General features: G+C 51.1%; 7 protein-coding genes across 7 annotated transcripts; 5 read left to right on the top strand and 2 right to left on the bottom strand.

Moving 5' to 3' along the window:
• Positions 1–60: 60 nt before the first annotated feature.
• Positions 61–1,356, top strand: T069G_03302 (uncharacterized protein; the record flags this gene model as incomplete). Its single annotated transcript, XM_056170512.1, has 3 exons — positions 61–441; positions 526–1,090; positions 1,139–1,356. The coding sequence occupies 3 exons, from the start codon at positions 61–63 to the stop codon at positions 1,354–1,356; spliced, it is 1,164 nt and encodes a 387-aa protein (XP_056031404.1).
• Positions 1,357–1,511: 155 nt separating this feature from the next.
• T069G_03301 (VPS28 protein domain-containing protein) lies at positions 1,512–2,416 on the bottom strand (the record flags this gene model as incomplete). Its single annotated transcript, XM_056170511.1, has 3 exons — positions 1,512–1,910; positions 2,000–2,236; positions 2,333–2,416. The coding sequence occupies 3 exons, from the start codon at positions 2,414–2,416 to the stop codon at positions 1,512–1,514; spliced, it is 720 nt and encodes a 239-aa protein (XP_056031403.1).
• Positions 2,417–4,633: 2,217 nt separating this feature from the next.
• On the top strand, positions 4,634–6,994 carry T069G_03300 (noc2p family domain-containing protein; the record flags this gene model as incomplete). Its single annotated transcript, XM_056170510.1, has 1 exon — positions 4,634–6,994. The coding sequence occupies one exon, from the start codon at positions 4,634–4,636 to the stop codon at positions 6,992–6,994; it is 2,361 nt and encodes a 786-aa protein (XP_056031402.1).
• Positions 6,995–7,759: 765 nt separating this feature from the next.
• Positions 7,760–10,713, bottom strand: T069G_03299 (centrosome microtubule-binding domain of cep57 domain-containing protein; the record flags this gene model as incomplete). Its single annotated transcript, XM_056170509.1, has 2 exons — positions 7,760–9,531; positions 9,588–10,713. 2 exons carry the CDS (start codon positions 10,711–10,713, stop codon positions 7,760–7,762), a joined length of 2,898 nt encoding a protein of 965 aa, XP_056031401.1.
• A 3,431-nt stretch (positions 10,714–14,144) lies between these two features.
• T069G_03298 (glycosyl hydrolase family 76 domain-containing protein) lies at positions 14,145–16,005 on the top strand (the record flags this gene model as incomplete). Its single annotated transcript, XM_056170508.1, has 3 exons — positions 14,145–14,579; positions 14,647–15,830; positions 15,879–16,005. The coding sequence occupies 3 exons, from the start codon at positions 14,145–14,147 to the stop codon at positions 16,003–16,005; spliced, it is 1,746 nt and encodes a 581-aa protein (XP_056031400.1).
• Positions 16,006–16,726: 721 nt separating this feature from the next.
• T069G_03297 (uncharacterized protein) lies at positions 16,727–17,305 on the top strand (the record flags this gene model as incomplete). The annotated part of the gene is made up of 1 exon (XM_056170507.1): positions 16,727–17,305. The coding sequence occupies one exon, from the start codon at positions 16,727–16,729 to the stop codon at positions 17,303–17,305; it is 579 nt and encodes a 192-aa protein (XP_056031399.1).
• Positions 17,306–18,047: 742 nt separating this feature from the next.
• Positions 18,048–19,899, top strand: T069G_03296 (pyridoxal-phosphate dependent enzyme domain-containing protein; the record flags this gene model as incomplete). The annotated part of the gene is made up of 2 exons (XM_056170506.1): positions 18,048–18,248; positions 18,361–19,899. The coding sequence occupies 2 exons, from the start codon at positions 18,048–18,050 to the stop codon at positions 19,897–19,899; spliced, it is 1,740 nt and encodes a 579-aa protein (XP_056031398.1).
• Positions 19,900–23,809: the final 3,910 nt, after the last annotated feature.

The raw sequence follows: 23,809 nt of genomic DNA, 5'->3' as shown, positions 1-23,809 counted from the left end.
ACGGCTGCTGTGCGGCTTTTCATCCCTCAATTTAATCCATTTCTTCATTTTTCTTGTCCAATGTCGATTGACCTCAACTGGGAGACGCTGACCACGGGGCCGGACGGCGATGCGCTTGCCGAGAGCATCAGAACGTTCATCCACACCAAATTCCAGACGGTGCCTTTGCCACGCTTCATTAGATCCGTGAATGTGCATGGATTCGACTTTGGCACGATTCCGCCAGAGCTGGAATTAAAGGACATTACAGACCCGCTGCCAGACTTTTACGAGCAAGAGCTGGAGGATGATGAGGAGTCGAGCGAAGAGAGCAGTGAGGATGAGAGCGCTGCTGAGAGGGAGAGGATTGCAGCCGCGGCGGCGCTGATTGGAAACAGGAGGCGCGAGGATGGCTTGAGGGGGCTGAAGAGCGAGATGATGGGCTTCAGCCCGAGCGTGAATGTGAGCGGGCACGACGTCGGCAGGGCGTTTCTGGGCACGTCGACGCCGGGGATCTTGGGGGGACCGGGGAGGAACTACTTTCAGGCGCATCTGGCGACGGGCACGCAGACGCCGTTGGCGGCGGTTGCGGGTGCTCATCTGGGCGGCAGCTGGATGGGCTCGACGGCGCCCAGTTCGGAGCCCACGCCGTATCACAGCCGTGAGGCATCGCTCAGCTCCCTGGATAACCTGCAGGCGTTAGATCCGACCTCGGGATCGGGATCGGGGTCTGGCATGGCCAAGTCAGACGTATCAAGCACTCTCGGCCCTCCGTCTCGGCCGTCAACCAGCCATGGCCCCATCAGCGGCTCAGCCGTCGAAGACGACGAGAGGCCCGATCCCGACCAAGGCACGGCGTCTCCGCGGCGCGAGCCCCGGGTCGAGGACGTGCAGGCCGTGTTCCGGATCCGCTACTCGGGCGACGTGCGGCTGAACCTGACGGCGGAGATTTTGCTGGATTACCCGATGCCGAGCTTCGTGGGGATTCCGCTCAAGCTGAATATCACGGGGCTGACGTTTGATGGGGTGGGTGTTTTGGCGCATATACGGAAGAGGGTGCATTTCTGCTTTTTGAATCCGGATGATGCTTTGGCTGCGGTGGGACCGGATGGTGAGGGGACGACGGAGACGTCAACAACAACAACTACTACTACAACAGGAGGAGGGGATGTGCAGACGACTAGCAAGAAGCAACCTGGAGGCAGGTTCGGTGGGCTGTTGCAGGAGATTAAGGTCGAGAGCGAGATTGGCGAGCGGGAGAGCGGGCGGCAGAGCCTGAAGAATGTGGGCAAGGTGGAGAGATTTGTGTTGGAGCAGGTGAGGAGGATATTCGAGGAGGAGTTTGTGTATCCGAGTTTCTGGACGTTCCTGGTGTGATGAGGGGAGAATGATACTCTGGGCTGGATGAGCTGAAGGAGACATGACGCAATTATCATCTCCTACTACACGCATTTTCATGGGTCATTATTTGGTATTGTATTTCTATATAGACACAGAAGCATGCTACTACATGATACAAAAAGGAAAAATTCTCATGTCAAAGTCCGTCTAAACCCCTGGTACGCCTGCTGGATATCCAGCTCCAGCTCCCTCGCCTGCTGCTCGCCCAGCTCGTCCGAGGCCTTCATCTGGTTCAGAGTGATGAGCCACTGCACAATCTTGCCCCTGTTGTCAAAGTCCTTGTCCGTCACGCGGTTCACCGACTGGATCACGTCCGAGAGCAGCGGGTGCAGCTGGTCCTTTGACAGCAGGCCGAGCTTGACAGCGTCAAGGAACGTGATGAACTCTTGCGTCGCCTCGAGGATCAGCACGCCGCTGGTGTTGTTGGCGGCTGCGGTTGGGGGCGCGGCCGCGAGGGCGGAAGAGGATGCGTTGATGGTTGTGGAGGGCATGCCTACTCGGAGACGTTCTGTCGCTCGGGGGACGTCGAGCTTTTTTTTGGTGATGGCTAAGTGTTAGCTGAGGTACATGACATACAATCTTCAATGTTTTGAAACAGTAGCTTGGGGGGCGCATTTACCTCCCACTTGGTTTTAAAGTCTTCCAAGTCTCCAAACTCGGCTGCGATCGTCTCGTCCGCCAGCAGCGCCTTGTACTGCCTCAGCGAGCGCTCGCAAATGTCCGTGTACTCGGCCTCGGGGACAGCATCCTTGAGGAACGCCTTCTCCAGCTCATCCAGCGTGACTATGATGCTAAACAGCTCGCCGAGAGAGTCTTGGAGGTCGCGCTCGGCGCGGGTGTTGCTGAGTTTCACCTCCTGTGTGCAGCAGAGAGATCAGGGTTAGCCAGCTGTGTCTTGTCTTGTCACGCAAGATTTATACCGAGGAAGCGGGGGAGGGGGGTCGAGAGTTACTTCATCGAGGTTGATGGTGGCGGACAGGCTCGTGTTGGGGATGTAGCTGTGAGGAGTAGGCGCGTAGCTCTGACGCGTGTTCATGATGGTGGATTGAGGCGAGGCATCGAGGAGGGAGCGAAATGGGCCGAGTTTGGTAGGTGAAGCTGGTGAGGCTGGTGGTGACGACACTGGGCAAAACTTATAGTGGTGTTGCGACAGCTTATTTACAGCCCACTTTGAGCCGCTGTAAAGGCACTAACTGGTGGTGCTGTCCGGCAGAATTTATTCACCGCCCGTGTTCTTTCTGTGGCTGCTACCGATACAATACTGGTGGTAGTCGTCAGGTGAAGATGAAGAAAAAGGTGGAAAAAAAAATTCTGTGAAAGTAAAAGATAAAAACCAAGAAAAAATGAAACCAAGACACATTAAGATTTCATGATGTCGCTGGTCCGGCTGCTACGTTGGTTGGAAGAATAAGAGGCATCAACCACTAACCAGATCTCCAGAACCAAACTAGGTCAGCTATAAACGAATAGCATTGGTATAACTACTATCTATAAACACTATGCTAGAGATAATTCGAGTCCATAACCCCAATAATGAGATGGCATAACAAATGGTCATCTCCTCTCCCACCCCAAGGCAGCTCAAGTGGCAGCCCGTTGTCAGCCTAGGGTTTTCCCAACCATAGCATCATATCATCCTGCCCTCCGTCATACGACAGTAGATCGTTATTCTGACCTCCTTCAGACGGCAATAATTCTCTCTCCTGTCCAACAGGAAATGGAAGCTGACGAGTTGGCTTTCGCACAAACTTTTTCCCCTTCCTATTCCTGATCATCGTGAACACTTCCTCTATCCCCCAATTCATAGCTCTCAAGTCTTTCACCTCTAATACCAATGTCCCTCTCCAATTACTTTCCTCATCCACCACCTGCTCATGACGCCAGGGAAATTCTGCGCCTCTGTTGAATTTCCATTTTCTCCCGTCTGATCCCGATTTTTCGGTCGGTCGCTCTTGTTTTCCGGTGCCACATGTGACAGGCTGTGAAGGCACCTTGTTGTCCTTGCATTGACCCTCGTGCGGATCGCTGCACTCTTCCTCGCACTCACTCAGCGCTTCGTCCATGTCTTCTTTCTCGCGCTCTTCGTCATGCTCTTCCCTGCACTTCTCATTGTCTTTTTTCTTGTAATTCTCATTGCACTCTTCATTGCAGGCTACCGGGCTTTCTTCATCGCAGCCCTCTTCATGTTCCTCCTCTTTATGGTCGCTTTTGAATGCACTGTGGCGTATAGCCCGCCCGACTTGGTAGTCCTCCCACGCCTGCCGGACTGTACTAATCGGCCATTTCAAAGCTTTAATAGTTCGATCCATAGTTGCGCTTTGTAGTTATATATATATATGGACTTGGAGTGGTGTTGAATGATTTATCGCCGATATATGAATAGGATTCGTATTTTGCTATGTTGTGAGACGAGTAGGATTATTGGTGAATATGGAATTATGTGTGAGAAGAAGGGGTCAAGACCATTTATATATGCAAGAAGTAGGATCTTCCGAACCTAGATGTTCTATGTGGCTATTCACAGTTTTACTCAAAAAGTTACCACCAAGGAATATCCGACAATTGCTTCAGCCTACCGAACTATCACCAAGCCTGCAGATTGGCATTGGATATTGCCGGGCAGTATTTGCGTTCATCATAAGACTTTTAAAACTTATAAACATTAGTATTCGGCGAAATTGTTCTGCTTTGCGGCTTCTGCCTACGGCCAGGCTACACCTATCTCTTGGCTTATCTATCCATTCACTTCTGTGTAGAACCTTGGGTTGGAGTAGAAGAAGCCACTTGATCCATGGGCCAACTTTAACTTGAGCGAACCACCTAAGCCAGACAGGCGAGCATGAAAAACGGCCAACCAGACACACTTCCGTGGAATATGCGAATGTTACGCATAGAAAGGTCGTTGGCACTCCCAGCAGCATCATTCGCGATTAATGACTAGGAGATGGAAGCTGGAGGCTATCATGGTAATGGTCAGTCAAAAAGCTTCCACTTACACCAACATCAGTGCCCCACTACCAGATCGGTACCTGTACCCCATAGTGCGGCAGAATTCCCTGACCGCCTACTTTCTTTCAGTGGAACTCTTTATCGATAAGTCGGCGGCCGAAAATTTTTGGAAAGTGCAATTGGTACGTCGAGGCGCGACGCTTCTGTTCTCCAAATCGGCATCTTTTTTCTTCTATCTTTTTCACTTTACACTGAGAGTTTTGGATTTGCAGCCCCCAACAGCGGCTGCAGCAGATTATCCAAAATGGGTGTCTCCAAGAAGAATTTGAAAGCGACCAAAAAATTCGAAAAGAATCACTTGAAGGGTGTTCTGGACAAGAGAAAGGCCGGCGCAAAGCTCAAGCAGAAGCTGCAGATCAGAGAGAAGCAGAAGTCGAGGAAAGCCCAAGATTCTGAGTTCATCAAGGGCTCAAAAGATGGCCAAGATGCTACCGCTACTCCTGCCAAGAAACCTGCCGGAGGCAAGGCGAAGAAGGTCACTGAGATGAGCGTCGACGATTTCTTCTCGGGCGGCTTCGAGGACATCATCGACAAGAACGGCAAGGCTGGCAAGCTTGGCAAGCGAAAGCGAGACGAAACAAAGGAGGATGCGGATGATGCAAGCGAAGGAAGCGATTCGGAGGTCTCAATTGGTGGCGCGCCCGTTGCCAGCGACAGCGACGACGGAAGCGATGACGATGACGAGGCTACTGGACTTGGCATGAGCAAAGAAGCCATGAAGGGACTTGCCGAGAAGGACCCCGAGTTTTACAAATTTCTTAAGGAGAATGATTCAGAATTGTTGGATTTCGACGAGAATGCAGATCTCGCAGAGGTGGACGAGCTTAGCGCTGGCGAGGAAGACGCTGACGAGGAGCTCCCCAAGAAGAAGAGAAAGAAGGGCAACAAGGCGGAAGAGGAGCCGGCACAGAACAATGAGCTGACTCGCAGCACCATTGCAGGCTGGAGGAAAGCAATGGCTGAGACCAACTCTCTGCGAGCAACCAGACAAGTGGTGCTCGCATTCCGATGCGCTGCCCATCTTAACGAGGCCGATGAGGAGGGCCAAGCGGATCAGCGATGGTCCATCAACAGCCCTGAAGTATTCAACGATATCCTGCTGCTTGCCTTGAAAGAGGTGCCAGTGGTTATGAACCACCACCTCCCTGCCAAAGAGTCGGCGGCCGGCAAGGTCTATGTACAGACGGAGGGAAAGAAGTTTAAGGCTTTGTCCGTGCTTTTGAAGTCGTACATCTCCTCCATCATGCACCTCCTCAGCACACTCTCGGACGATGGCACAATCACAGTCACTCTGTTGGCTATCGTGGAGATTCTTCCATACCTTCTGTCCTTCAAGAAGCTCATCAAGGCTCTTGCTAAGGCCATGGTCAACCTGTGGTCTCAAGCTGCCGGCTCCCACTCGTCACGAGTCACCGCTTTCCGAGTGATTCGACGACTTGTCATCATCGGAGACAAGGGCATCCGGGAAACCGTCCTCAAGGCCGTCTACCAGGGTCTCGTCCAGGGATGCCGAGTCACCAACCACAACACGCTCGCCGGAATCGACATGATGAAGTTTTCCGCCGCCGGGCTCTGGGGCATCGATCCTGCCATTGGCTACACCACGGCCTTTACATTCATCCGCCAGCTCGCCATCCACCTCCGCAACAGCATCGTCAACAACAAGAACAACTCTTTCCGCATGGTCTACAACTGGCAATTTACTCACTCTCTCGACTTCTGGGCCCGCGTCCTCGCTGAGCACTGCACGCCCCTGAAGGAAGCCGAGGCCGGCAAGGAGAGCCAGCTGAGACCGCTCATCTACCCCCTTGTCCAAGTCACACTTGGTGCCATGCGCCTCATCCCTACATCACTATACTTTCCCCTCCGCTTCCACCTCATCCGCTCACTGCTGGTCCTGTCGCAGGCCGCCGACGTCTACATCCCACTCGCCTCACCGCTGCTGGAGGTGCTCAACTCGGCCGAGATGAAGAAGGCTCCCAAGGCATCGACACTCAAGCCCATGGACTTTGCCGTCTCTTACAGAGCCCCCAAGTCATATCTCCGCACGCGAGTCTTTCAGGATGGCATCGGAGATGAGGTGGTCGAGCTGATGAGCAGCTTCATGTACACTTGGTCCACATCCATTTCCTTCCCCGAACTCGCTCTCCCTGTCATCATCCAACTCAAGCGATGGCTCAAGCAGGTTAGCTCCAAGTCCAGCGGCAACAAGAACAACAAGCTCGTCTCGCAGTTTTCGGTTCTTGTGCAGAAGCTCGAGGCCAACTCAAAGTTCATCGAGGAGAAGCGCGCGAGGGTCGACTTCGCGCCCAAGCACCGCAGCCAGGTCGACGCCTTCCTCAAGGACTTTGACGCTGCCAAGACGCCTCTTGGTGCGTATGTTGTCGGCCAAGCAGCCGCCCGTGCCGAGCGTGCAAAGGTCCTGGCTGAGGCGAGAAAGGAGGACGAGCGGAAGAGGAAGGAGGATGAAAAGGCAGATTTGTCAAATGAGGACGAAGAAGAGAGTGACGAGGAAGTTGATATGGACGGTGAGCTAGGAGAAGACAATGACGAAGACGACGAAGAAGTAGAAGAAGAAGAGGATGATGATGAAGACGAAGAGTAGATGTTGTATATAGCCTGATTCATGTCAGATAATACGGAGTTTTCGGTTTTAGAGTTTTAAAATAAAGAACGAAACGAGTTGGTCGTTGATTCATGTAATTCTGCTTAACCGAACATCTCATCATGTCATGACACGTTACTCAGAGAAGAGTGTGGAATAGCTTGCCCACAGGATTAGCCATATATGCAGCATCATAGATCTCAAACACATAGTGCAAAGCGCCAGCCCTTTGACTCGGACTGGACAATTAGATAAAGTCAACTGATGAGGTAATAATTGACGAGTATTGAGAAATAATACATGAGAAACAAGTGGGTGGCCGTTGTTGGTGAGCTTCTCCTAGTAGGCGGCAAGCGTCACAGGAAGCACCTATAAGATAGCAGCAGGTTCTTGGAAAAGGCAGGGGTACTAGAGGTACTAGAAGGAGGTAGATATACGTCGGTATAGTAGATATATGTTGATTTAGTAAATATAGGTAGATCTAGTAGAGGTAGATAGATCTAGCAAAGGTAGATAGATAGATCTACTAGAGGTAGATAGACCTAGTAGATATTGATAGATTTAGTAGATCTAGATAGATCTAGTAGAGATAGTCACTCTGTTTAGGTCATAAGCTGGGCAAGAAATCAAGATCAATTTGATCACACTAATTATACAGTAAGAATTCATCAAGGCTATAACACGATAGGCCTATTACACTAATCCCCAACGCCAATGCTTATTTAAAAAGAAGAAAAAAGAAAGAAAAAAGCAATGCATTAGGCCTTAAGCCACGATACCCATGCCGTCCGTCATTTGGTCACTCATATTCGTCACCTCTCGAACATGCATGCCCGTAATGTTCAAGACTGTCATTTCCACCTGCTCCTGCGTCATTTCTTGGCCGGCAGCCTTCTGCCCTTCAAGAACATCATATAGACTGTAAATCTGATTATTCTTTGCCTCGACACGATCCAGCAGCTTTCGTATTGCCCCAGCCATAGTTTCTCTCTTGTGGCGGTCCATCGACTTGTCAGACTTGTTGTACCGAGCTTGTAGTTTTGTCAGCTCCAGTTGAATATGCTGTGACTCGTCCTTCAGGCCTTTGATGACAAGAGCCAAGGCCTCGCCGGGGGAGTTGGCTGGTCGAAGCGTGTGGTCACCTCCCGAGACACGGTCACTGACGGGAATGGGCCGCGGTATTGATACACGCTTCTTGCCCGCCGCCAGGTCGACTGAGGAGATGACACCAGAGTGAGACGTGATGCGGCTGCACACTGTACAGTCCTGGCAGTTGTGGTGGGAGAGACTGTCAAGGATTTGTCGAGCATTACTCGACAACGCAGGGCATCCATCTCGATCAACCGAGTCTGTCGTCGTTCTCTTCGACTTTGAATCAATGTGCACGATTTTCGGCGCTGGCTTCCCAATATCATGGCCTCGTGATTGTTTCGTCTCCTTGCCCATGGTACCGCCCTTAAGATCCGCGTTCAAGTTGAGGGAAATAGCGAGGTCCTGAGAGATATTGTCCACCGACAGTAAGCCAGTAGTGTCTTCGTCACCAAAGGGATCCATGCCTGGAACCGATAGGCGGCTCGCGCTCCGACGCTTGCTGCCCTGGTTAGCCACTGTAGACTTGGATGCTGCCTTGTCGGGAAGAGCAAAAGCAACCTTGGCGGTGCCGGCATTCTTGGAGGGTGATGATCTGACGCTGCTCTTGGACCCAGCGGGCATGTCTTTTGTTTCGGTATTATCATTTGACTTGAGGGTTATATCAGGGACAAAGAAAGCCGACGTCATGTTTTCCTCTGTTTCTCCTCCCTCCTGGCGGGTCGTAAAGTCGCTTTTGCTGTTGCTAGAGCCTCGATAGCGGTCCAACTGCCGTTTCAGCACCTCAATCTCTTCCTTCAGCTTGAGGTTTCGATCATGCAGATCATGGATGCTATGCTCAAAGCCAGCGTTCTCACGACGCAGAATCTTGTTCTCGCTAAAGTATTTCTCATTGTGTCGAACGAGGCCAGCATTGTCTTCGCGAAGGGTTGCCCTTTCTCTCTTTAACGATTGAACTTCCCGTTGCAGTGCCTCAATTTCCTCGCGAGCAGCGTCAAGCTCGTGTTGGGTACCATCCAAGCTCTCTCGAAGATCTTCATTCTCGTCCATCAGACTCTTGTTGTTGGCTCGTAAAGTCCTGTACTCTGCGAGACCATTGCTAGATTCGGCCTCTTGGCGGAGATGCCGTTGTTCACGCCGTAGGGCATCGATTTCTGCTCCCAGTGATGCGTTGTCTTGTTTCAGTGCCGCAACATCCCGACGCAGTGTGTCGTTATCCTGTCGAACCTGTTCGGATGATCCCAGCTGCTTGTGGGTATTTTCCAGCTCCTTCTCCTTCTCCTTAAGCTGCTGAGCTAGCTTGCTGATGTTTTCACAAGCTTTCTGTAGACGACCAATGCCACGATCACGTTCTTGGGTCAGGGTGTCATTCTCCATGTGAAATGTGCTGATCTGATTTGTCGCTTGGTCTAATCGCTTCTGGAGAGACGCCACTTCCGCCTGGAGTGCTGTGCGATTGTTAGTCAACGGGTACAAAGGTTCAAAGGGGACAATATCCAATTACCCTTCTTCTCTGACAAGGTCTGTGCATTTGCATTCGTATTCACATTGAAACCGCTGAGCGCTCCGTCTGTGCCCTTGCGGGATGCAAGTTGGGCTTCAAGCATCTCAACCTTTTGCTGGAGACTTCTGGCGTAGTCTGACACCTTGTCATACTGGTCCTGAGCAGCACGGATCATATCCGCTGATGCAAAGATGGCAGCCTCGTCTTCAGCAACCTTAATGCCGTCGACCTCTGCGTATGGTACGCCAAAGGGCCTGACGTTCTGGTCGTGTGCTCGGCCGTGTCTAACAATGATTGGAGCACCATCTTTCATAATCGATCCACCGAATCTGAATGTGCTAGTAAGAAAGTTATCGCGGCGCGCGAGATCTGAGTCCGTCATGAGGGACGGGTGTGGCGGTGAGGGAGGTACAGCTGTCAAGCTAGACTTTGCAGATGACATATTGCTGTCGAGGGACGGGACTCGCCGGTCCTCTTCCCGTTCTCTAGGGTTGGATGATGCCCTGCGAAGCGTTTCCAATGCTTCTTCGATAGTGACCTGTCGTTCCTTTGCCTGATCTCTAAGCGGAGGCGGAGTCTGATTGTGTATTTTCGATAGAGGGCTGGGGTTGCGAGGCACAGAGTAGTTTAGACCATAAGTAGAGAGGCCTTTGGTGGGTGGGCGTGAAATAACTTGTGACAGGTCGGCCTCGTCGACGCGCGGTTGCATTTCCGAGCGCGTTCTCTTGGAGCCGTTCCACGCGTCCTCGGTGGTATCATCAATGTACGCGGGAAGAGGAACAGCCTTTGGTAATGTCTCCTTCTTGTTGAGGGGCGGGTCAGCCAGGGGCGCCGTTGTGTCTGTCTGGTCGTCGAAGATGGGCCGCGTCTTGGGCTGGGAATAGAACTCGGGCCACTTGCGGCGGGCAGCCTCCCAGTTGATGGGCAGTTTTCTGGGGGCTGCAACGCGGGCAATGTCCTCTTGCAGCCTGCGTGTGGATTCGCCCTCGGGATCTGAAAAGACGGATGACAGCGTGGGGCTGGCTCTGCCGGTGGATGACGGAGGGGAGTTGAAGGGGTTATCGCTGCTAGCCTTGATTTCCCTAATAATTCGCGAACGATATCTGGTATTTGCGTCGGACTCCATCGCTCTCTCTTCTCTTCCGCACGCTGCTGGAGCAGCAAGAGTCGAGGATGGCTGTTTGGGGGTTGATGAATGGCGGTAAGCGGCGGCCTTTTTTTTTCTTATATCGCGTCGCGTCTTGCGTTGTCAAGGGCGGATGCGCCGAGCGGTCGGAAGCGAGAAGGGAAGGGTCCGTGGGCTCGCTGTTAATGTCACTGATCGGGTATCTCGATGAGGCTGCAGATGTCAGGCTTGACGGAGTTGTTGCGGTTGCGAATTCAAGATTTTGCGGGAGGAGAAAAGCAAAGAGCAGGGCTGAGAATACCGAAATTGACGTTCAGGGATTGTTTTGGGGGCAGCGGGAGTTGTACCTTCCTGTTGCTTTGTTTCGAGGTGTAGAAAGTAAACAACACTAAGCCGGATTGGGACAGCGGGGTATGCAAGTACTTGCGAACATGCCGCGCCGTATTTTGGCAGTTGGCGGGTCACCCTTGCTACCGTATCATTGCTCGTACTATCAGGTACTATCGCTACTATCTTCTACTACCGGCTACTTTCTTCTACTGTCGCTACTTTCTTCTACTAATTGCTACTCTCTTCTACTATCACTACTTTCTTCTACTATCACAGATCTCTACTAGGTAGTTCGGCTATCTTTCTCTACTTTTTCCAAGTGTTTGAAAGCGATGAAATCCAGCTCCCAACCACTTGAATTACCGCTCGGATAATAATACTTGAGCAGTACCTTGCCAAAAGTTGGGGGGCTGGCTTAGTCCCCGTCTTTTAGACGCCCACTTCCCTGCCAACCCGCCGTGACGAGAGTATGTACCTTTTCTGCATTAAAAGCAAGGTAGGTACCTAACTGAAGCACTTAACAGCGACCAGATGGGGTTTTCCATGTAATTGACGTCTATCCAATGGTAACAGGAGAGAGAAAAAAGAAAAGATCCAACCGAGAGCACTGAGGATTTTTCTTTCCTGGCTGATATGTAAAGAGTAATCATTGACGTGCGAAGATAGTACAGTGCATCCGTCTGATATTGTTTGTTTGTAACGCAAGCGGGCCATCTTGCCCGTATTTTGCAAGGCCATAATACAAATCACCCTAGAATTAATCTCAGCCAGCCAACGAATGGTTGCTCCCTTTGACTAAATTCCCTCGAACCCGTGTCTTCTTAATAATTGAGCTTTTCACCCATTTAGAGATGCATCCATAAGCGCAACCCAATCCTACTCTCAAAGTCTTGTGTCAAATAGCGACTTCAAGATACCAAACAAACCTGTATAGAAACCAAACCCGTGATACCAAACAACCAATCACATTCAAGATAATATCCAATAAAAACGCGTTAGACGTCGATTTTGTGGTAAAGCTGTCAAGATCAGAATAGGTTAGAACCACAAGGGAAGATGTCTCTGGAGGGCGGACGTGAAACAACTTCTGATAGGCAGATCGCCTCGTCCTCGACGCGTGCTGCATCTCCAATCACCAGCGCGTTCTCCTGGAGCCATTCTGCGCGTCCTCAGTGGTGTCATAGTTGAGAACACGAATCTGCACTTCACAAAGATCTTTAACACCCTGCAATTAGCACTGTTACCTAAGATGCAAGGTGGAGAGGTAAAGACAAGAACCATCTGCCACATCAAATTGTCAGTACTCACCTAGCTTTTTCCCAACCAGACCATCATATCATCCTGTCCTCCTTCAGATGGCAGTACACTGCTTTCCTCCCCAAAGGGGAACGGTAACTGACGAGTTGGTCTCCACACAAACTTTTCCCCCTTCTTGAGTTGGCAAGGTATTACATCTACCCCCCAGTTCATGGCTTTCATATCTTTCACCTGTAATATCCAGGTTCCCTTCCAATTACTCTCCTCACAAACCGGCTGACAAAGGACCCAAGGAAATTCGTGATATTTATAATATCTCCATGATTTCTTAAGTTGCTCAGCCGTTCGGCCAGCACGCTCTTTGTCTCTGACGGGCTGCGAGCGTACATTATCTTTGCATTGGTCTTTGTTCAAACTGCTGTTCTTTTCTTGGCACTCTTCCTGGCACTCCTCCTGGCAACCTTCCTCGCATTCATTCGGCCTTTCATCCTTGTACTTCTTATTGTTGTATTCTTCGCATTCTGTGCACATCGCGTGGCACTTCTCTTTCCCGTCCGACATGACTATTATTGGCGTTCGACGGATAGCTCGCCCATTTTGGTAGTCCTCCCACACTTGCCGGACTGTAATAAATGGCCGTTTTAGAGCCTTCGTAGCACGAACCATGTCTGCCCTAGTCAGATGTTGGAGATTGGAATATTTTATATTCAATGATGACGGCTGTCTTGTAGAACTAGAGCAGCAATGCGAGTTGCCCTATTGCAGCCTGCGTGTGAATTCGCCCTCGGGATCTGAGAAGATGGAAGACATCATCGAGCTAGCTCTGCTGTTAGGAGCACGGAGATGCATATATACACCTGTACTAGCGGAAACCTCGGATTACATCCGAATCCTTCGAAGTCTTGAGGTTCACTCTGAGAGAAGCCACCTCAACATTGAACACACATATGTCAGTTTGCCCCAATAGATCGACCTCGACACAGGTGATTTTTCGTTTGTACGGAAACTTCATTTAATCGGCCATCCGTCCATGAATGCAGCCTCCAACTTGTAAGCTTTGCGGCTTCTCTATTAGAGGCTTGCGGCTCGCCCATCGGATCGAAGCTCCGAGAAATTGGGGCGGCCATCAAAAGCCTCAGCCGACGTAGACAACTTAATAGGGAATATCACTTCATGCTAAGGTAATTGTACGAATCTAGATTATTGAGATAGAGTTTACGTTACCCAAGCTGTTGGGGTAATCACTAAGAAACATACATACCCTGTAGCTTCATTAGAAACGCATGTGGTAGAACTCATGGCCACGAGAACAAAGTAATGACATACGAAATCAAGGAAGTACGAATAATGAATCATACAAGAATGGCATTATGCGAAGTTATTTCACATTGGCATAGTTCATAAGATGTCTCGAATTGAACGAGGTTCTAGTAGAGGATTTACGGCTGAGGGGTAGATCAGCGCTGGTATGGAAACGAGCCCCATGACATCCGATTTATTGGTTCGGCACTTTAAACTACTTGTCTAGTACCTCTGTTTATACGCACGTCTTCATGCTAGCTAAGGAAACTACATAGTACCACATAGGTAGTCTGAGAACAATGAAGCTAAACTGACACACACTCTAACTTGTAAGGCAGTCATTTGACATACCCAAACCTTCAACCCGATGTTCTCAATTGTATCAACTTAACCACCTCGCCTCATATTCATCATAAGACAAACAATTTTATTCTTCATCTGTATAGCATCTGCACTGACAGATGCTGCTCTTCAGCTGCTTACGCTCATTTGCTCATCCTCAGCCATAACGAACCTTATTCATTACATGTATACATACCGTCATGTTTATCCTTGCTTTCCTCCCCGTGGTGATCGCCTCATATAAATACACCAAACAAGAATATTGCTCCATATATGCCGTGGCGAACGATTGTCGTCCGCCACCAGATGAATTCCTGCACATCCCCGCAAGAGATCTCGCCTCCGACGAAGCCAAGACTGGTATCCTTGAAGATGCCTTCTCCGCGCTCGCCGTGCTGCAGAATGAATACTACCAAATCGGACGAAATACATGGCCATCGGCGATAGACTGGACCGCCGCCGTCACTGAGACCGTCGTTTCCGGCATGCTGTCAACCCTCACCAAGTCGATAAACTTGATCGTCCCAGGCATTACGCCCAGTATTCGAGAAGCGCAGGAAAACCTCATCTCGTCAGTGTACGACCAAGTCATTGGCTATCACTTTGCGCAGGATATAGTTGCCATTCGAGACCAGGTATGCCCTCCCCCTTGCTCGCCCGCCCCTAGTTATATCCTCGGCTTAGAGAGACTTTCCTATGCAGGCCTTTGATGACATATTATGGGTGGTGCTTGGCTGGATAGAGGCCGTGAATTTTGCTCGATCGCATGACGGCATCCGCTTCCCCGAAGCCGAGCACAGCCCCAATGCTAGTTTCCCTACTGACGTCCATGCCGCTTTGGCATTGCTGCCGTGGCGCGGCCATCTCTGGATTCCGTCCTTCCAGAGCCGGGCGAAAAGCTTCTGGCTTCTTGGGGCTCAGGGCTGGGACACGGCATTGTGCCACGGCGGCATGGTCTGGAACCCCCGTCTGGAGCCTTACAAGAACGCCATCACGAATGAGCTGTACATTTCAGCCTCTATTTCCATGTATCAGTACATGAGCAACGGAAGTGTCGCCGATAAGGACCCGCTACATCTTCAAGCGGCGATTGAGGGCTACAAATGGCTCGTAAACAGCAACATGATGAATCGCGAAGGCCTGTATGCTGATGGGTTTCACATTGGCCGACGAAAGCATGGGGGAGTGGAGTGCAACATTCGCGATGAAATGGTGTACACTTACAACCAGGGCGTGCTGCTCACTGGTCAACGAGGGCTGTGGGATGTGACCGGGAGCCCCTCGTACCTAGAAGACGGCCATAATCTTATCCAGGCCGTCATCAAGGCCACCGGCTGGAGCTTGAAGACGAACCGGCCAATAGACTCGGTGGATGTATCTGCAAAGCTGCCCAAATGGAGAGGTCTTGGTCGGGGTGGTATCTTAGAGGAGAAGTGTGATGCAGGTGGAACATGCTCTCAGGATGGCCAGACATTCAAGGGCATATACTTTCACCATCTGACTGCATTCTGTCGGCCCTTGGACGAGGATAACCTCAACGATGGCGATTACGTCGACATGGATGGTTTCACTCGAGTCAAAGCAGCCCACAAATCGGCCTGCCAGGCGTATCTGGGTTGGATTAAGCATAACGCTTTGGCAGCGCTGACATCTCGAGACAGTCGAGGACGCTTTGGCATGTGGTGGGGGTCAGCACTTTTCGGCAACATTCACGTATCCCGGGTAAGCGACGGAATCGACCATGATGCTGTAAATGCCACCGACTATCGTAAAGACGGAACCCCAAATGACGACCTCTGGGGGCGGGATTCAAGATGGCTGCCAGGATCTCGGAAGAGAGGGCTGGACAAACAAGTTACGCCAGAGGACTACAAGAAGATGGACATGTTGGATTCGATGGAGAAACCTATGAGGAAACCAAAACCGCGTCCAAGCGACCCCAACGATCGCGGCAGAGGACGCACAGTGGAAACACAGGTAGGAGGCGTCGCTGTGCTTCGCGCCTATTGGGACATCTCGCAGTCACTATCGTCAGGAGATTCATTGTGGCTGAGACCCTAGGCACTGTACCCAGCAAAGCAAAGATGCATCAAAACTGACTCTTCTGTTTCGTTTAACCTCGTTTTACCGTTTGATCTTAGTCTGGTTCAACTTCATGGCAACAACCTTGTCTTTTTGGCCTCCCTCTGAAACCAGGCAGTAAAAACCCGCTGGTCGGCATCAAGGCATCCTGACGCTCCGATCTGGAAATGGCCGATTGGGTGGATGCGGCCCCGATGGTGGAGGCGCGGAGCCGGATCGTCTCCAGAGGCTAGGCCAGATCGAGCAGAACGATTCGAGATACGCACAAAATACGCTCTTGGAGGCCGCGTGGAGAAGAGGCACAGCCTTGGTCCCTGATTATCTGAGCCTCGAGAGGAAGAGGCGGTGCGAACGCAGGATATAAAGTCGTCATGCAGTTTCGCGCCGGTATTTGGAATTTGCATCGTTAGCATAGCAGCTTTAAACTTGTATAAAGATCCGTCTCTTATCTCTCATTGTCTCATCACTCATCACACCTACCCCTTACACACCTCGTCTTCTTTTGATCAATCATTGTAACTGGAGACTTTTGTGAATCATCTTGTTTCATCCTTCGCGCATCACCTCCTCGGCGTCGCTTACACAAGACATCAACGTCTCGGCTACATCACCTGCATAGTATTACTCTCTAAATTCGTCCAATCACCACAAACAAAGAATGGCCCTGCTTATTGGCCTCGTGGCGGCAGCCGCTCGAACAATGGCTAACCACGACGATAACGGTCGGCAAAACCGCAATAATGGATATAACAACGGATACAGCAACGGCCAATACTACGATAACCAAAGCAACGGCCGCAGCAACAACTACAACGGCTACAATAATGGCTACAGCAACGGCTGTGGTGGCAACAACTACAATGCTTTTCCATATGCCGCTTACCCACCACAAATGATGGTTAGCCGTCGGGAGGAGCGTCGGATGAATAGACGAATGCGCAAGGCAGAGCGCAAAGCAAGGGATGCCGACATGGTCCTGTCCCTGATGAACTCTGGTTCGCGAGCGGGCCCCCGCTCAACCTTACCTCAATACTCAAATATGCAACCTCAACCCGGCAATGGTGGCGTGCCTTACATGCAGCGTGGTGACAACTCAAGAAGTCAAGCCATGTATCACCCCGCGCAGCAAGGGATCATGGATCCAGAACCGGAAGGGTCTCAATGGCGGGATATCCAGAGTCGCGACCGGCCGACCAGCCGAGGGGATCCGCACCCAGCAAGCTCGTCGGAAAGTCTACCGACATATGAGCAGGTAGTTCGAAAATCCGGCAAGTCTTGAGAAGGGATGGTTTTAGAGAGGTGGCGTGGAGAAAGAGGAGTGACCGTGTTTTTGATTCCCCTGCATGATTGCTTGCATGATGAGCTGGTATTTGAAACTTGTATTGATTGATTGCTGCTGGCGACGTGGAAGGATAGATTGGGTGCATAAAGGAATTCTCATCCGGCAGATGATTCGTCCTAGATACCATTGGAGTTAGTAATATATGCTTGGTCTTTTACTGTACTGAAAGAATTGTAGTAATATTGATTGCTGCGTTGCGCGGATTGAATCGAATCAGAATGGGTGATAAGAAGCATTGAGCGCAATCAAATGCGGGCTCCGATATCGATGCGCTTTTGCGCCATGTCTTGATTGACTCAGCTCTGCACACCCAAGCTCAATTACATGCATGCTTTGGTGGAATCTTCCACCGTTTTGGCTTGCGTCGTGACATCTTAACTCTTGGCTTATTTCATATACTGTAAAGCATCAGTACATTGCCAAAGAGAGCCAGTTTCGACATATAAAAGCATGCCCGCGTACTGATTGGCATTGCCGGGCTTCTCATTGCATCGGGGCGGTCGCTAGTATACGCCACCTTTTTTCTCCAAAAAAAACTCGGAGGGTCCGATTTATCGGAGGTCATCATCCTCGCCAGCGTCAGTCAGACTGGCCTTTCTTTCTTTACACCGCACCAAACAAACAAGAGACAGAAATAAGACAAGAATCTGCATCACCGATTCGAAAATTTGCCTTCGAGATGCCGGGTCTCAATGGCACCACGTTAATGCCCAACGGCGCCACGGGCACCCATGGGACTCGCAGGCCATCAACGTCATCGGCCATGAGAGCCATGGCCTTGACGGAATACAGCGCGAATCCATCACCACCACCCGAGACGGTCGAAGAGGGCGCATCGCTGGTGCCAGAAGAATTCCAACTTCCCGATGGTCACCCTGACGTGAGTAACTCTGGGCAAGGTCTTTTCTTTCTTCTCTTCTTTTGCTCCCTTTTGCGAAGACAAGGAAGATTGTAGGACCAAGAGGACTGACGTGTTTTGCTTAACGGAGCAGTACCTGCGCATGATTGCCAGCGCAACCTCACGAGTCTATGAGGCCTGCAAGACCACGCCGCTGTCCCCAGCCATTAACCTGAGCAACCGACTAGAGTGCAATGTTTTGCTCAAGCGCGAAGATCTGCAGCCCGTCTTCAGCTTTAAGCTGCGCGGCGCGTACAATAAGATGGCCCATCTTGACCCAGCCGAAAGCTGGAAAGGTGTCGTCTGCTGTTCTGCTGGAAACCATGCCCAGGGAGTTGCCTACTCTGCCCGAAAACTCAAGATTCCCGCCACCATTGTCATGCCGGAGGGCACGCCAAGCATCAAGCATTTGAATGTTGCGCGCCTTGGCGGCCATGTGGTTTTACACGGCGCAGATTTCGACGCTGCAAAGGAAGAGTGTGCACGGCGTGCGAAGCACGACGGACTCATCAACATTCCTCCTTTCGACGACCCCTACGTCATTGCCGGTCAAGGGACCATTGGCAATGAAATGTTTGGACAGGTCAACATGGCCAAAGTTGAAGCCATCTTTTGTGGAGTTGGAGGCGGCGGCCTCATAGCAGGCATTGGCTTGTTTGTCAAGAGAATGGCACCTCATGTTAAAATCATTGGCGTTGAGGCATCAGATGCAAATGCCATGGCACAGTCTTTGAAGCTGGGGAAGAGAGTCATGCTTCAAGAAGTCGGCTTATTTGCAGATGGCGCCGCCGTAAAGGTCCCTGGAGAGGAGACGTTCCGCATCTGCCGCGAGGTTGTGGACGAAGTTATCGAGGTCTCCACGGATGAGATCTGCGCTGCCATCAAAGACATGTACGACGATACCAGATCCGGATTGGAACCGGCGGGCGCCCTGTCTATAGCTGGCTTGAAGAAATACGTTGCGCGCCAGCCTTCTGTTGACGCCAAGAGGACGCTCATTGCTGTGACCTCGGGCGCCAACATGAATTTTGACCGGTTGAGGTTTGTTGCCGAACGTGCCACATTGGGTGAGGGCAAGGAGGTGTTGATGGCCGCTACCATCCCAGAGCGTCCTGGGGCCTTTGCCAAGCTCGTCGATACCATCATGCCTCGCCCTGTAACGGAGTTTTCCTACCGCTACTCATCCGGCAATGTTGCCAATGTCCTCATCGGTCTCTCTATCACAGTCCCGGCGGCCCAAAGGGTCGAGGAGGTGCGGTCACTCATGGAGCGTATCCGAGCCGAGGGCATGGATGTGACTGACCTATCCAACGACGAGCTCGCCAAAAGTCATGTGCGTTATCTCATCGGCGGACGCACCGGCGTGGAGAACGAAAGGGTCTTCATGTTCAACTTCCCTGAGCGGCCAGGAGCGCTAGAAAAGTTCCTGGCAACCCTGAGACCAAAGTTCAACATCAGCCTGTTCCAGTATCGTACGTATGGCGGAGACGTGGCCAAGGTGCTGGCAGGGATCCAGTGCCCACCGGAAGAGAATGCTGAACTGGAGCAGTTCCTGGAGGAGCTTGGATACCCTTCAGAGGAGTGCACCGACTCGGCAGTTTTCAACATGTTCTTGAAAAGTACCAGCCCATAAGGCGGCAGGGGGAGTCTGTTTGAGTTACGGAACCACATCCGCGGCGTTGGGTGAATGATTATGTGTTCAAGGGAGCCCGGTTATTATTTTTAGGGCCTCTGTTTTGGTCGCAGGCTGGGTTAAAGGCCCCGACTGGGAAGCTGCAAAATAGAAATGATGCGATGGTTACATGTGAAGCCGAGAGACGGTTCAAGGATCTACGGAGGACAAGATGAAAAGCGGTTGGATGCATGCTTGGTAGTTCGGAAATCTCCGAAGACGTGGGCATGGTATGTTGACAATGACCCAATTTGATTGGCGATGCATTTGCACCTGGGCTGCCACTGGGCGGCTCACGAAGGATTTCCTTCTCATTTTCGGTTGTACGTGTACTCATACTCTTTGTACAACCTGTGCCATTTTAGTAAATGATGATCCCGTAGAGCTACTGGGATCTACCAACTGAATGAAGAGGATATGAATCACAATGACTGACTGACTGACTGATTACATGCCGTGCCCCCTTTTCGAGAAATGCAGTGCCGAAACACCCATTTGATCTCTTCCTCCGCCAATGATCTGATCGATCCATCAATGGGTCCATCCGGTAAGAACTTAGAGAGGTCGGCCCATTTGAGTCAAGGCCAGGAACGGATGTGAAAAATTTGCGGATGATGACGAGTGCAAATCGGACTTTGACAAACAAGGAAGCCAAAGAGGAGAAAAGGAAAATAACCGATTGATAAGCTCAAACTGGCAAACAAAACAAGCCGGGGCGGTCAAAAACAACTGGATGTGGGATTGTCGGCAGAATATGAAAGGGCAGGTACGATGAGGAGGCCTCTAGTCAGCTTGGGGGCGCTTTTCTTGGCCCCCTTTTCGACGTGTGCGCAAGTGCGCTGACACGATGTACATGGCAGAATGATATCAAGTCCCATGATGAGATTAGATTCTGTACGGCTACGGTAAGATGAAACAGAAATGAGGGTGAGAGGAAAGCGGTGCTGTGGGTGATGTCAATGATGAAACCCAAGGTAAAGGTAAGGCAGGTAAGTGTGTTGTAATGCGGCATGGACGAATTTGGTGGTGTCTGAAGTAAACAGCTCAACTTGAGACATACCTGTACTCGTACCTGTGCTTATCCCACATGGGGACTCCGCCATTGGATCTTTGTATGTCAGACGGAGATTATTCTCCAATTTCGCCGTCAAAAGGCGTACAGTCGTGCATGCCGAACAGCCAAGTGCAGTGCTACCTGGCACCAAGTAAGAAAAAGATATGGCCTTGAAATTCGATTCCGGTGAGTGAGTGCTAATGCTTGGAACTGCCCAGGTAGGAATGGCTCGAGTTGCTCTATTTATATACCGAGCCGTACATGCACGATTAAGCCCAGGTCAGCATCGCTACGGAACGCTTGTCCTAGGTGCATGTGGTAGCAGTACGGTTAGGAGGGAGCGCGGAAAGGGTGCGCATGCGGCTTGGCTTCTGGAGGAATATGCAAGGCACGCGTAATATTACGGCAAGGCACGGGGAATATGTATCTACGATGCCGTTTCTATTCCCCTGTTCTTCTTTCGTCGAGCTCTGATTTCCTTTTTCTTGTTTATTATTGTTTCCTTCTAAAAAAAACAGATAGCTCCTTCGTATATGAATCCTTGCTGTGAGATCCGCGCGATGGCTAGCTGCAAAAGAGACACCCGAACAGCACAAGGGTCATGGGGGCTCAGAAGGGCCTTCTAGCAGCTAGGCTTCCAACATTCTTCTGTATCTCTTCTTCTTGCTAGGGCCCCTGGTCCATGCGTTATGCTCAGTTCCATCCCGAGCGCATGGATCATTTAGCGCCGCGTGCGGTAAGAAGCCGTACTAAACCTGTAGTACCTGTACACCTTGACTCAGTCAAGCACTCGACTCTGCAGACTCGGATGCAGCGGTGCGTGGCAACGGCGCCGTAATTAGTGAGTGCGTGGTGGTGCAACACAGGGATCCAAAATACAATTGAATGGCCAGCAAACACTGTCTAGTTGATTAGAAGAGACTCGATGTCTTGTGCATGTCAGCCTTGAAGGATCGTGGTGGCGTTTCATTGAACGGTGGTTGCGCATGTAGGTACATCTACCTGCTGTGTTGATCTGGACATGTATTCTTGGCTTGCTAGGTAGGGTGCCATTAGACGGATCTCTAGGGATTCTGCGAGGCTTCGGTTAACAATCTAATCCACCATGTGTTTCAAGCGAGATGCACACAGGTTGGTAGATCTCTATCAAGATAAATGCCATGTCATCGACTCGTGTAACTCGACACATCTCACATAATAGGCACGAAATCGTCATTTGCCTTTTTTTTTTTTTTTTTTAAATCAACGCCGCAAGCATTGCCACGTTCTCAGGGGACCTTCGTTGTGGAAATGGAAAGCATTGGCGCCGCTGGCGTCATGCAGATTTCGGCATTAAGCCGGTAGCTCGGCTCCAGCCTCCCTTTGGTTAGAACTTCGGCACGATAAAATGCCAGCATAGCAGGGCACCCTCACCGAAAAGAAGGAAGGCATTCTCATTACTCGCAGTGCCCGATGCAGGCCGTTCGAGCTGCTTAAAGTGTATATACCAACTACAGAAATGTCGAAGGCATGCAACGTGGATCAAAAAATTTCGTCTGTTCGCTGCATGGATCTGATGTCGCATCAATCTGAAATTTCAACGTAAACCTTGTTGTTTGCTAGCCCTGTCCTGAGGCTCTTGGGCACTGTCTGGGCTAGTACATCTGCGTTGGCTGCACGGAGTACCTGTACTTCCCACTGCTGTTGTATTTGTGCGAGTACAGGCGCATGCGAGTACACACGTTGCCTCGACAAGGCTCGACAAGCTGTCATCCTCTCATCAATCCGGTCTCATCGTTCCATTACTTGGGCACACACCCCCTCGAAATCGTGGCGGTCCTTTTTGGGGGGGATTTTCCTTTCGGGGTTGCCGCTGATCTTCCATCATTTCGGCTGTTGTTTGCTTGGTGCTGCAGGGCTTCTGCAGGCTGTCGCTCGCTGGAAGCCAGTGGAGGCTAACGGCCAGCTCGCCACGCCAACCTTGGAAAAAACCCACCGCTTGGAGCTACCCCACGTCAACGTCAAAAAGCTGCAGCATCCATACCGTAGCCGGCCTGATTGTCTAATATGGTGTGTGTGTGCATGTGTGTGCGTGTCTGTCTCTTTTGCGCAATGACCCTCTGGCTGTCCTTCGACCCTCCCTCATCTTCTCTCCAACTCGACAGCCTGGACTCGATTTCATCTGCTCACTAATCCTCGAGGTCGCATAGCAGACACGGCCTGGACACACCCCTTTACGCTTTCGACTGGCCACTCCTGACGTTATAGCGTTGCCCGCTGTCATTGCTATATCCTCTGTGAGAAACCTCTCCGCCACTTTGCTGGGCTGTTGTTGTTTGCTAATGACCTCGACCTAGCCTGTTGGCTGCCGGCACGCGACCGCTTCCGCCCTAGAATCAGAGCCCAGTGGCCGTAAACGGTGGCCGGGGTCGCTGAGGGTTCGTTTTTCATCCATTCTTGGGCCGACGTCAGCATAGCGAAGCTTTGCACTACCTCCCAGCTTTCGCTCCTTTCGACGAAATAGTCGGTGACAGTCGGGCACCGCCGCCATCACCGCGACATCCCTAACCCGATATCGCTTACCCGCTGCATAATTCCGAAGCGTTTGTATCAACCTTGTCGGTAGACGACTTCCGTTGCGAAGAATATATGCGAAGCCGCCGCTACTGTATGAGCGACAGCAGGGCATCCGTTAGCCTTATCCGAAAGAGCATGGTCCGGGGTTTATCACAACAGCACCAACCTCAGCAGCGAAGACTTAAAACTCGCGGACACACGCAAAAACTGATTAATCCAAGGCAGCGTGGGAGACGCTCGCCCTGAGCAGCCAATACCTCT

The sequence above is a fragment of the Trichoderma breve genome, chromosome 2 (genome assembly GCF_028502605.1).
Source record: "Trichoderma breve strain T069 chromosome 2, whole genome shotgun sequence".
NCBI classification, from domain to species: domain Eukaryota; kingdom Fungi; phylum Ascomycota; class Sordariomycetes; order Hypocreales; family Hypocreaceae; genus Trichoderma; species Trichoderma breve.
The sequence above is the reverse complement of the archived record's forward strand: the minus strand, read 5'-3'. Positions and strand labels throughout refer to the sequence as shown.